Source organism: Ranitomeya imitator, chromosome 5 (assembly GCF_032444005.1).
Source record: "Ranitomeya imitator isolate aRanImi1 chromosome 5, aRanImi1.pri, whole genome shotgun sequence".
NCBI lineage: Eukaryota > Metazoa > Chordata > Amphibia > Anura > Dendrobatidae > Ranitomeya > Ranitomeya imitator.
Genome location: NC_091286.1, coordinates 414,922,696 through 414,935,900, shown reverse-complemented (window position 1 = coordinate 414,935,900; position 13,205 = coordinate 414,922,696). Strand labels below are relative to the sequence as shown.

Below are 13,205 nucleotides of genomic sequence, written 5' to 3'. Positions count from 1 at the left end.
TATGGAAAGTGCGGGGCTCAGGCTGTCACAAAATGTTGTCCATGCCACCACATTCTCGAACACCCTATCCTACCAGCCTGGGGCCTGCAGCATCACCCCACTCCTGCCTCCACCAGAAGCTTTTTGCAGCAGCGACCATGGAACCCAGCTCCACCGCAGCTACAATTTGGATTGAGGGTGGGGGAGTGAGTCTTATAATCCAAAAAATACGGTATTCATATACGCCTATAGAAATGAGCTCAGGTCAGGAGACCCAGTGGTCGGACCATGTATTGCAATCCGAGTACTGCACGTGTTTCACAGACATGGGCATTCGGCCTTACTAGAAAAATCAGTGTTGATATCCTTCTCTATGAAGAGCCTCCATCTTCACAGAGAAAGAAAGGCACTCATCTTCTACAGTGGCATGTAAAAGTTTGGACACCCATGGTCAAAATTTCTGTTATTGTGAACAGTTAAGCAAGTTGAAGATGTCACCAAACCCACACAATACTGCTTGCCACAAGAAAAGGCTGAATTTACACTGGCCAACCATGGGCGTTAAATGATCCTCAATTGGCTACTCTCAAGCCAATTGGCAGTGGTTATATCGCCTTTTTAGGAAGGCTGACCACGATTCCATGGGCACAGAATGATTGTTAATTGCATAGCCTGTCATGGTTCTCGGCAGCACAGGCTCCGCTTAGACAGGTTGATATGCTGCAGAGAATGAATTTTTGAGCAAGCATTTTCTGCTTTTCTTGGGTAGTTGGTGACCTATTTAAACAGGTTTATAAATCAAGAATGAGAGTTCCTATGGTAGAGGCACCATAAGTGGGAAACTGTGCTGTATATTAGATGTCTGAAAGTTACCGCAGCTTGTCCTCCATGGGAACTGTGCACAGAATGATATACTGTATACTCTAATAGATACAAATAATGATTCCACCTAATATCAAAATCAGTGACCCAGCAAGAGTGGTCTAATCACGTATAATAGTCCTGGCTGCTCCTCCATCAATCTCTGCTGGCAGAAAACAATACAGAAAGCTAGACTCCGTCCATGCCAATAGGCATCTCATATTAGCCTACATCCCGGGAGCTGAAGGACATAAATATGTGAGGAGCTTGCCAAGATGACTGGGAGGGGCGAAGTGAGGCTAGAAATCTGACGTAACAGCTTGCTGACCAAGTTGGTGGAAGGTGGCAGACTGATCACTGGTGGAGACCCAGGGAGGTACTACGATACGAGGAAAATTACCGGAGTAGAACTTCTTGGTGTACTGTCGGCTACCAAGAAGGACCTTGAGTTGTGCTGAGAGACTGTGAAATTGCAGGCTATGCTGTAACCATAACTTGCCGCTGTCCTCACAGGTACCATCGCCATTCCTCTGGCTGTTTTCACAGTATAGGAGAAACTAGATAAAGAAGCAAAGAAACCTTTTCAGACACAGAAAAATCACTTCTCTGCCTTAAACTTTGAGGGTTGTGAAGCCTTGCATCTTATTAACAATGACCAAACTAGCCAAGGAGTAGAGGATAGAATAAAGAAACACGCTTTACTTGTCTCCAGACACCCCTGCAGCTTCAATACAGCTAGTACTGCCAGTGATGACACCTTAGCAATCATTTATGTGACCGCTGCAGTCAATCACTGGCCTCATGAGTCATAAGTTGTACATGCAATTGTCACCACGTAGGCCACAGATTAGGCGAATGATGGACGGGAAGCCATCACCTTCAAAAACAAATAGACTTGCCGATCTTGGCTGCTTTCTTCCAAAAGAAAAGCAAAAACTGTAGGTTGTAAGTCAGCCTCATTCACTTTAAAAACAACCAGAACAATTGCAATATTTTATCTTTTGGTATGGTTGTGTTGTAATGATTTTCAATAGTACCATCAGATTTTCAGCAGCTTTTTTTCCACTAATAAAAAAAACCCAGAAAAAAACAAAAAAAGACGTTTTCTCCACATTTTCCGATCAGTCAGTGAAAAACAGACAGCACAAGGATGGCATCCGAGTGCTGCTAATTTTTTATACGGACCCATAGATTTTAATTGCAGAGTTTGATACGACACTCAGCTCAATATCAGACGTGTCTGCACAACATTGCATTGACCACTCGATCTGTAAAAAATCATGGACATGTGAGCAGCTCCATAGACTGTCATAGGTACTAGTCCATCCGTCCATGACAAACTGATGTGTAAAGGAGCCCCAAGTCTGAGGAAGAGCTTCCGGAAACACCCTGACCAACGATGCTTATTGCTGGTGACAAGCCGGCTGTCAACATGTAGGAAGCTCCTAAATTAGGACATTTACAAGTGATGGACAAGGACTGAGCACCGAGCGAATATTCATTAGCAGGCATTTTTATTAACCCCTTCCTGTCACAGCCTATTTTAGTTTTCGATCTTTCCGTCCCCCTTTTTCCAAGGGTCGTAACTTTTTTAATTTCCCATCAACATGTGAGGACTACAAGTTGTAGTTTGGGATTACAGTACATCATTCACCTCATTATATAACGTGCTGAAAAATGTGGAAAGAAATTCCAAGTCCAGTGACATGGTGGTGGGTTGGGGCAGGGGCGTACAGAGAAGTCATGGGGCCCCATGGCAGAAGTTCTAATCCCCTTAGGGGACCTGAATCTGTGATCACGTGATTTTTCTATATACTGCTGAACTATTGTATTGTAGTATATAGACAAAATGGCACTCATCTGAAGCTCCAGCCCAAGCTAGACGTCTCAGGAAGACAAAGATGGCAGCCATCAGGGCTTTTAGCAGGCCGATGGCGCCTTAACAACCCATTGCATTCCTGTAATCCTAAGTGATCGCAGAAGGCGGAGGGGAGATGCTGTGTTTCCACTATCGGCAATCGTATCATTTAAATGGTTAAACAGCCGCTGTCAGTGAAAGCTCTGGTTGCTGCTGCTACAACCAGCATCTGTAGCGTATGATGCGGGCTCAGCTCCTGAGACCGCTCCCATACATGAGGACCTGCCATAGGACGCACTATTACATCTGATGTCGGGAAAGGGTTAAGAAACACAGGTGAAATTCAGGAGTATAATATGGATCATTATAATAAATATACTTTGGACTACATGTGGATGACTACTATTATAATTGTTCTATAAACACAAGAATAGCATCTGGTGAACTGTGGACACCAACATTTGTGACCATCTGCTCAGGTCACACATTGCCTTATTCTTACCTGCTCCACCTGAGGAGACGATCCAGGGAAGAGTCGTGGGCTGCTCTTCACAAAGTTCCAGTAGTTCTGCTGCTTGCTGTAGACCTGAAACAAGACAATGGGATAACATCCATCTAATGGCTGCAGTCTGGACCTGGCGCTGGGCTAAGAAGTAGTGACGAGCGAACGTACTCGGATAAGGTATCATCTGAGCATGCTCGGGTGTGATAAAAGCACGTACAAGATAGCCGGATAATAAGCTTGAGTCCCCGGGGCTGCATGATTCACGGATGTTAGACAGCAGCAACACAAGCAGGGATTGCCTAACCAGCCACTGGGTGGCGCTCATAGAAAATGGGCTATGACAACCACAGGGGTCTCCTACAGACCCCGAATTGTCAAGCCAACCCATCGGCGACCCGTGGTCATGTGACACGGGTGCCGATGGGCGGGGTTTGTGACACGCTTCCAGCGAGTGCACGTTAAATGCTGCTGTCAGAGATTCACAGCGGTATTTAACATGGTAACAGCCGCAGGTGGATCGAGATTCCACCCGCAGCTGTTAAGGTACACATGTCAGCTGATCAAATCAGCGGAAAAGATGCGGGCTCAGTGCCGGAACCCACATCAAAAGGGGAGACACGACATGCGCCGTATGTATATGCAAATGTGGTGAAGGGGTTAAAGGGAATTTGTCACCAGGTTTCTGCTATGTGTCACTTATTGGCCTGCTTGCTGCAGTTTTGCTAAAATCACCATCTTCTCTGCTGCAGATCAACCAGTTCCCTGAATGCTGAGCTCTGTATAACCCGCCCACATCATTGCTTGGCAGCAGTCTGTACACTGTGTATAGGCAGAAAGCTGACAATCAGGGGTGGTGTGGGGATATACAGAGCTCATGAATATGGAGGCTTACATGGCAAGTTTACTATTTAACAGTCCTCTGGTGATAATCTCCTGCTGATAAAACTGTGATTTTATCAAAACTACAGCAAGCAGCCCAGTAAGTGACATCACTGGAATCAAGATCCCTCTCTACACTATGCTGCTCGCGGATTAGGTGGCAAAAACCTGTTGACAGATTCCTTTTAAGTGGTTAGAAAGCATGAGAAAGCTCCCCATGTCACACAAGCTCCCCTTCCATGATGCAATATAGCAGCCAGGGACATAAGGTTTCTCATGGAGTAACCCTATTAAGATTTTGCTGGCGATATACTTGTGAAGCTAGCTTCACACTTGTCCCATTACTGAACAGTATCATTGAATGCTGAACTCTAGTGTGACCCTAGCCTAACAATTCCCGAGTACTGCTCCGTTCTGCACTAGCGCACTAGTCATTGTTACACCTGGTACACCACATCAGTACCCCATTTTATCTAGATCCCATCCAGACGGATAATGGAACAATTCTATCTTATTATGTTTAAGGGACGCGATATTACCTGATCACACATAAGCCCATGCTGAAGAATGCTGCTCATGTCTCGGCAAAGTCTCTGAAGACCACCATACTTCGACCACACATTTCGGCTGTTGCCTGATACCAGACCTTCCACAGTGGTTTTCAGATTGTCCAGGAGCCACCAGTGCTCATCCCTGTTGAAGATTGGCACAAACACGTTTTATCATCATGAGTAAGAACAAAGGAAAAAAGCCGAGCTGCACAGGAACCTAGAGAAACCTTGGCTGACCACAACAATTTCGGAGCAACTAACTTACAGTAGCTAGAAATGATCACTCATCAGATGGTCTTCTACAGAATCTATGGGTGTGAAGTCAGGGCGAAAATACAAATGCCAGCTGCTTACTGCATATCTGATATGTGGAAGGCAGCTCGGTCAAGTGTCTGTGACGAAGGTCTGCAGATATCGGTCAATGGAAATCCAATACAACAGGCCAATTCTCTCCTTTCCCTGGAGTTTGGTTTGGGTTTTTAGGTCTGAAAATAAGGTGAAAACCCCCAAGTATGGCGTCAAAAAGCACAAACAGAAAACGTATGGTCTATCTGTAATGTATATAAGGGAAATAGCAGTAACTTTATATTGTCTGCCGGTGGGTTTCCTGAATTATCGGCTCTGCTTTGGTCCTTTTTGACCTGGACTATGATTTACTGAATTGTGAGGTGAGAAGTCAGGTCCTCTACATTTTCAATCCCAAGGGCAGATGCAGGCGACTATTTTGTCTCATTCAAGAGAATCGGGTCAATTGTGCAAATCACACTATGATCCAACTCTGCTCAGAGTTCGATTATAAAATTGGATCCGATTCTCTCAAATGATGAGAAGATAAAGAGGGGCAGCAGAGTGGCTCAGTGGTTAGCACTGCAGCCTTGCAGAACTGGGGTCCTGAGTTCAGATCCCACCAAGGACATCTGCAAGGAGTTTGTATGTTCTCCCTGTGTTTGCAAGGGTGTCCTCCGGCTTCCTCTAACACTCCAAAGACCGATAGGGAAGATAGATTATGAGCCCCAATGGGGACGGTGTTGATAATGTATGTGAAGAACTGTGGAATTAATGGTTCTGTATGAGTAAAATGGCTTTGTTGACTGGTCTGGTCGAGTGTGATCCCCTCACCAGACAGGTTCTGTCCAAGGAAGAAAAAAAAATCTTAGGTGCACAGCCCCATAGCATAACATTGGTCTGAGTGCGATCAGATGTTTGGTTGGATCACAGTCGAACCGATAATACTGTCACATGCACGAGCCCTTAATGTTACTCTCATAAGAATACATGAAGTGAACCCACAGCCCACACAAAGTACACCACACACATTAGACCAATATTGGACGAACCTGCGGGTTTTGGTTGGCTGAGCCAGCAGTCTAAGGCTACGTTCACACTAGCGTTGCGCCGCCCTGCGTCGGCGACGCATGTAAAAACGCGCAAAAACGCGCGCGTTTTGCAACGCGTGCGTCGTTTTTGACGAAATTCGGACGCACAGAAAATGCAACTTGTTGCATTTTCTTGCGTCCGACGCTAGCGTCGGAAACGACGCACGTGGCGAAAAACGCCACCCAAAAAACGCACGCGTCCCCTATGTTAAACATAGGGGCGCGTCGCCGCTGCGTCGCCGACGCAACAGCGGCGCAACGCTAATGTGAACGTAGCCTAATTTGTATAGGGGCATCCCAATTCTCCCAGGACTGATGATGTATAGAGAAATAAGGATCTTGCTTGTCTGGTTTCGGAATGCCGATCCTTTCATTCTCTAGAGATAAGCAGTTGCCAGAGGAGTCTGACAGCGGGTCTCTCGTAGAGTAGCTAGGACACTGGCCCTCTCAGCAGCTGACTAAAATAGAAGTTTGGGGCTCATGGGTGGGCCTCATACTTGGCCATAGCGTACACCTCTATGTAAAGTACATCTTTATAACTGCACAGCCCTTTCCTCATAACACAGTGGGACTTGTTTCTGCCCATTTGACATGCAGCAGCTGGGGCTGTGGTTAGCCAGGCATGTCTCCTGAATACACGCTTCAGTTACTGCATCAATACGGAAAATGCACAAGTATCAAAGTGATAAGAAAGCAGAGAACCGAAGCGCCAAAAAGAGTCCGAGTGTTCTGTCATCCAATGCAGCATCCATGGATCCGCCCGGCCTGCGGAGCTGCAGCCAGATTAATGAGGCCTTCACTGTAGGCTTCACCTTGGGAAGTCAGTCAGCCGTGGTGGATGAAAATAGCATCAGAAGCTAAAAACTAAGTGAACCCAGCGTGCTATGTCGTGTGTGAAGTGCAAGCACATTTCCAGCCCACTTGTGAGTAAACTTGTATGGCAGCATGTAGAAAAGATCTTCAGGGTCACACAGGACATTTCAGGCAGCTTGGTTTTCTTGTTTGGCGGCCATGATGTTAGCACCTATTTATTCTGTTTATCAGTGGTTTATTGCCCTGTTTACACCAGCCGACCACAATCCTATCAGCGGTACAATTGTTCTGTGGCTAGAAAACCATGTTATCGGCAGCAAGCATCAATGTGCTGCTGAGTCAGACATTTACCAGCTTATTTAGACTGGAAGATAGTCGGGTGCCATCATTCCCTGAGCTACGGCCTATGTAAGTGGCTACACATGCCCATGTGAATTTTTACATCCAAGGGAAGGACCATCACTGCATTTACTTCCATAGGCACGCTGTACCAGGGATAATATGGAGAAACCATCTACGTCACTGAATTAGACCCACAATGGTTCCTCACCTCCCACTCTGAGGAGCACTTACCGTATATCCTTTTTCACTACGGTTTTCCTCAGCGTTAATGTTGACGCACGGATAGTATTGTTGTTTCCTTTGGATACGATTTCATACTGCTACAACTTATTGTGCAACATATGTGACATACTGCATAAAATGTATGTTCAAAATGTAGGTTAACAAGAATCTGACAAAATTTCAGAAGACCATAATGTTCGCTTTCTTTATTTCTCTTTTATTTCCTGGTAATTTTAATTTTGGTTTCTGTACTAGATAAACTATATTGCTCTGAGGAAGGTCCGTGTTGGACCGAAAACGTTCAGCAATTGATCTGTTTGTCAGGATGTGAAATAAACAACCTTACCCTTCTTCCGAAAAAATTGAGTGCCAAGTTTGTTTCTTATATTTGTTGATACGGGTTGGAGACCCTACTTGAGCGCCAACATCCACCCTCCACAGAGTGCTGTGTATCCTACATTGACTTGATTTAGGACTGGCTACCGGTCTCACGGACCGGACACAAAAACTGATCTGTGTATGGATCAATGTAACTATGGGTATGTGGGCTGTCTGGGAGAAAAGGACAGCACTAGTTCTGCCCCGGCTGCAGTCTGTTAAAGTAACAAATAACTGTACTCCCCTTCCTGGTGTCTGACGTCATATCGGTAGCATGGCAGCCAATCATTAGGACTGCAGCTCTGCCAGCGTAGACGGGATGACCCCTTCAAAACCGCTGAGGTCATCGACTGGCTGTTGGTCACGGCAGTACCACACAGCGTACAGTGTTCTAGGGAAGTCCATTTTTTCTAAAAATGTTCGGGTCAGGCACCAGAACCTGAACTTCCACCGATCCAATCCTTTTGTCATTTTCAATCTGGCTACTGGGGCTTTTCTAGTCTCATACTTTTTATTAATATCATGTACATAGCCACAATTGTCCCCAACTATCTTTTGTATAGAAGCATCTAATGAGCTTGGGTAAAAGTGATCGTGAAAGCTGTGACATCACATACTGTGATTGCAGAGGAGTTATCAGTTATTGTAATCCTGCCTCTGCTGAAAAGGAGTCTTGCAGAAGTACGGTCATGATTCACCAAAGCGTTTGCGCAACAATTCTGGCATAAATCGGTTTTTATAAATTGCTAGTTTTTTATGCAACATAGGAGTTGCACAAAAAAATTCTGCTTTGGTATTTTCATGTTAGTTTTGCCCCGCACTACCCAAGTGTGCGGAGCTGGGAAGGGGCAGGGGCGTGACGCCATAGCCCACCTAATTTACTCTAATCCCTGACTGGAGTACATGGAGCTGCATGCCACTTTATTAATTAGGAGGGGTCACGAGCTTCTCCAACATGCCAAGACTGGAGTGATCAATGCCGGTCATCATAAAACAGAGCCTATGAGTCTTAAAAAAACAAAACTAAAAACTTGATTGGAACTAATAACTACAACTCATTTTCTGATTCTATTGAGCCACTTAAAGGGAATCTAAAAGGATGATTTTGCATGAAAGCAGATAGAAAACCACCACGTCATCACTATGAACCGCATCGAGGCCACATCACATTTCTAGACTCCCGAGTGCTTCTTCTTGGAGGTGTCCAGAACTCTGCCAACCATGCTTAATGCCCAACGGCAGGGCGATTTGGAAACCAAATTATAGGGCCAGTGGGCACAGTTCCGGATGCATGTGCAAAGATGCAACGTGGGCAATCACCCCGCCATGGAGATGTTTGAGATCGACAAATCAGACAACTATTTTAAGTGGAAACAGTTGCGGAAAATTCTACATTTTTAGGAGTTTTTCCTTCTCCTCCAGGGTATGTGCACACAGCATCTTTTATAGCTTTTCAGGAGAAACATGCTTCAGGAAATGTCTGCGTCCATTTACTCAAGGTATGCACATAGCCTAAGGGTATGTGCACACGTTGCGGATTCTCTGCGGATCCGCAGCGTTTTTTGAGGTGCAGAAACGCTGTAGATCCGCAATTGATTTACAGTACAATGTAAATCAATGAGAAAAAAAATGCTGTGCAAACTTTGCGGAAAATCAGCTGCGGAAACGCTGCGGTTTAAAAGAAGTAGCATGTCACTTCTTTTTTGTGAATCTGCAGCGCTTTTGTACCCATTCCATTATAGAAAACCACAGGGGTAAAAAACGCAGCAAATCCGCAGGAAAACCGCAGCAAAAACGCACAAAAGAACACTGCGGAACCGCTCAAATAACTCGACAAATCCGCAGGTGCGTTTTCTGCCAGGAGAGGCAGAATCCGCACTAGAAATTCCTAAGCCTAATCCGCATTGTGTGCATATAGCCTTAGATTACCTGTGTTTTAAATAAAGCTGCTTTGTTTTTGAAACTTCCTGGTATTTGGCTTTCAAAAAACTTAATTGCTATACGGATTAGCTGCGTTTTTAGTGTGCCTCTTCAGCGGAGTCGCGCTAAGGACGCATGAGCGTTTTTTACCTCAGGAGTTTCCGCAAGTAATTTAAGTCTATGGTAAAAATCCACACAGAAAACTCAACATACCCACAAGAGAAAGTGAGGTGTTGCAGCTTTCACACAAGCACCACAGGTCAGTTTACGCTGTGTAAAAAAAAAAAAAAAAGCAGTGGGTATGGGACTTCTAATACGTCGCTGGAACTGTAAGAGGCTGCTTTTGTTGCACAGCACAAATCTGTAATGTCGCCCTCAGAAGAGCGCAGCAGTACACGGCAGAAAGCGATGGCCGTGACGTGGCGAGCAAAGGTTGCTGTGACTGGATTATCTGTGACTGGATTACACATTCTCAGGACTGGAGACACCGGCTGCTATTTCTATACTTTGTTATCACATCGTCCCATCATTGATGACCTACACACCAGTAATAAGGCCGCTCCCATGTCTGCGCATCATGCACTGCTATGGAGGCCTGTGTACATGACTAATATATGACTGTGTAGTAAATGGGTGCGTCACCCCGAGCTCAATATAGGACATACGTCCTCAGCGAGGACACATGCTGCTCACTGAGCTCGCCTTCAGGATTTAGAGGGGCTGTCCAGTGAAAATAAGTTAGCAGCCAGACAGGATAGATGAGAAATGATTGGTGGGGGTCCGACTGGGGTCTGCAGGTACTGTTATCCCTGCACGGCTACATTCCCACAATGAGGCTGCCGTCACACTAGCAGTATTTGATCAGTATTTTACCTCAGTATTTGTAAGCCAAAACCAGGAGTGGAACAAATAGAGGAAAAGTATAATAGAAACATGTGCACCACTTCTGCATTTATCACCCACTCCTGGTTTTGGCTTGCAAATACTAAGGTAAAATACTGACCAAATACTGATAGTGTGACAGCAGCCTGAGTTTCTGACGTTGCAGAATTTCTGCACCTATTATGTAACTTCGGTCACTTGCGTTTTTTTCATTGCGCTATTTAATGCTCCAGTTTTTGTCTCTTTTTGGGGTGTCCTGCTTTGTTTTTGATACGTCTTGATATTTTATTGAAACTTTATTGATGCAATCCTATGCAGATTACATGCAGTTTTTTTATGCGTTTCCGCTGCGGAAATGGGGCTAAAGATTATTGTGCGATTTTTACCTGCGAATTCTCCACATCTAATGGAAGTCTATGGGGACATAAAGCTCAGCGGACCCGCATGAGAAATTGACACATTGTGGATCTGAAACAAGCACCGCAGTTTATGCTGCGTAAAGAAAAAACAGCGGGCCTCAGATTTCTAGTTGTTCCCTCCACTTTGCTGGAACGGTTTTTACTGCTGTAAAATGCAGCAAAAAATACGCAACACCAAACGCAAAAGTGCACCCAAAGATCATGGTGGGAACAAGGCCTGACAAAAGGAAGAGCAGGTCAGACGCCCACCATCACCAGTTCAGTGCGGATTCTCTGCTTCAGAACCGCAATGTAAACTCCTGTGTTTTACTTGCAGATTTTTCTCATCTCATTCAAAACTATGAGGAAAACACGCAAATAAAACGTACATTTTCCTGCATGAGAGATAAGCTAATTAGACTACGAATTAAATATGATATTTTATCATATTCAATATCACATCCGTCATCAGTCTCCTTACCTAAAGACCCCCATGCACATAGGTTGAACCAATTTTGGCTAGCCTGCGTGACTATCTGATGGGGGGTGCAGACTGTCCCAACAGATGCAGAGAGAGAAGAATCAGACATGTTGGGTTTCAGCATCAATCTCATAGGAGACAAGCTGCCCCCTGAGGTCCCTTGCAGCCCCCCATCGAGGAGATGGGCACACGGGCCGCTGACAATTGTGACTAACGCCCACAGATCTACAACTAGGCCTTACATCGCGAGTACTAATTATTTACTGCAGAAGAAAAATACCCAGCGGAGGGCGGCAAAGCGGCACTGGAGGAGCCAACGCTCGCATGGCATTAGCACAGAGTAATGTTACACAGCATGACGGCGGCAATCACCACACTAGGGCTGGAACCGTACAGGTCTTTAGTTCTACTCTCCGTTGGACAGGTGAGAGCAGTATACACCGCCACCCCATGTCTATGCACCGACAGATCCCCACCGGACACAGAGGCTAGCACACCCGGCGACTGTCTCACAGGACATCTATTACATAACTCCGAGGTTGTGATCAACAAAAGCCGCCAAACCCACAAAGTGTTAATGTGACCTAGTTAGAGCAAGGCAAGCATGAGCAGGAGGTGAGGAATGTCACCCATCCAGCCATCTGGGGGGCAGCGGGAACCATAGGGGGACATGCGGAACAGAGGAACTTTTCACTCCATAGTTTACTGCTCGCCGCCCTGCACATTATCTTAGGAGCACAACAGTGACAACCTCTGCGCCAACACGTCAGTGACTTTGTGCTCTCCTAACCTCTGCTGGCGGCTCAGGGGGGCGCACAGTGCAGACCAAAGAGATTAAATCACCCCATCATGATATTGATCACCAATCTTTGGGGTAGGTCATGAACATCAAATCGGTGGAGGTCTGACACCTGCCCCCCTCCCCCCAAAAGATCATCTGTTACAAGCTTCAGTGGGGCTGGATGTAAAGATTGAACAGAGCAGAACAGCGCCATCTACTGTGAGGTGGCAGCTCCAGGTACTGCATGTCAGCTGCTATAGAGGATACCAGCTGAAAGGTGGGAGTGCGGGGGTCTGCCCCAACCACCTGATATTGACTGACTGACAGGTCTGTGCATTTCAGTTGTTTTCGTGCCCAGATCTATGACAGATCTTCTAATGCCGGGTTAGCACAGAGCGGCCGCTGTCACCATCCAGCCACAGTCTGTGTGATCCACTGCCCAGCACACCAATAATGGAGCCTACTGGGTTCCACCTATGTGTCTATTGTTCTGATGGGAAAAATGGGGAAAACGACAAACAGCCGTCACAATGCAGACGTGTCCAGTCCTCTATCATTATTATGGCACCCCATATCTGCATTCCCAGGTCTGCTGAGCGCCAGTAACCCCTCATTTACCAGTGACTCTGTACATATCAGTGACCCCATCTGTCACTGACCCCCTACCTCTCTGCAACCCCTCATTTACCAGTGACTCCGTACATATCAGTTACCCCCATCTGTCACTGACCCCCTACCTCTCTGCAACCCCTCATTTACCAGTGACTCTGTACATATCAGTGACCCCATCTGTCACTGACCCCCTACCTCTCTGCAACCCCTCATTTACCAGTGACTCTGTACATATCAGTGACCCCATCTGTCACTGACCCCCTACCTCTCTGCAACCCCTCATTTACCAGTGACTCCGTACATATCAGTTACCCCCATCTGTCACTGACCCCCTACCTCTCTGCAACCCCTCATTTACCAGTGACTC

At 46.0% G+C, this 13,205-nt stretch overlaps 1 protein-coding gene across 2 annotated transcripts in view; it reads right to left on the bottom strand.

The window, feature by feature from the left end:
* RUBCN (rubicon autophagy regulator) overlaps positions 1-13,205 on the bottom strand; it is a 50,345-nt gene that overhangs the window by 36,313 nt on the left and 827 nt on the right. The window contains exons 2-4 of one of the 2 annotated variants that reach the window (XM_069727030.1): positions 4,622-4,775; positions 3,201-3,284; positions 1,241-1,397 (exon numbers count right to left, since the gene is read on the bottom strand). In XM_069727030.1, coding sequence (XP_069583131.1) covers positions 1,241-1,397; positions 3,201-3,284; positions 4,622-4,775 — 395 coding nt within the window. The remainder of the gene's footprint in view (positions 1-1,240; positions 1,398-3,200; positions 3,285-4,621; positions 4,776-13,205) is intronic. The other variant, XM_069727031.1, reaches the window with a different exon arrangement.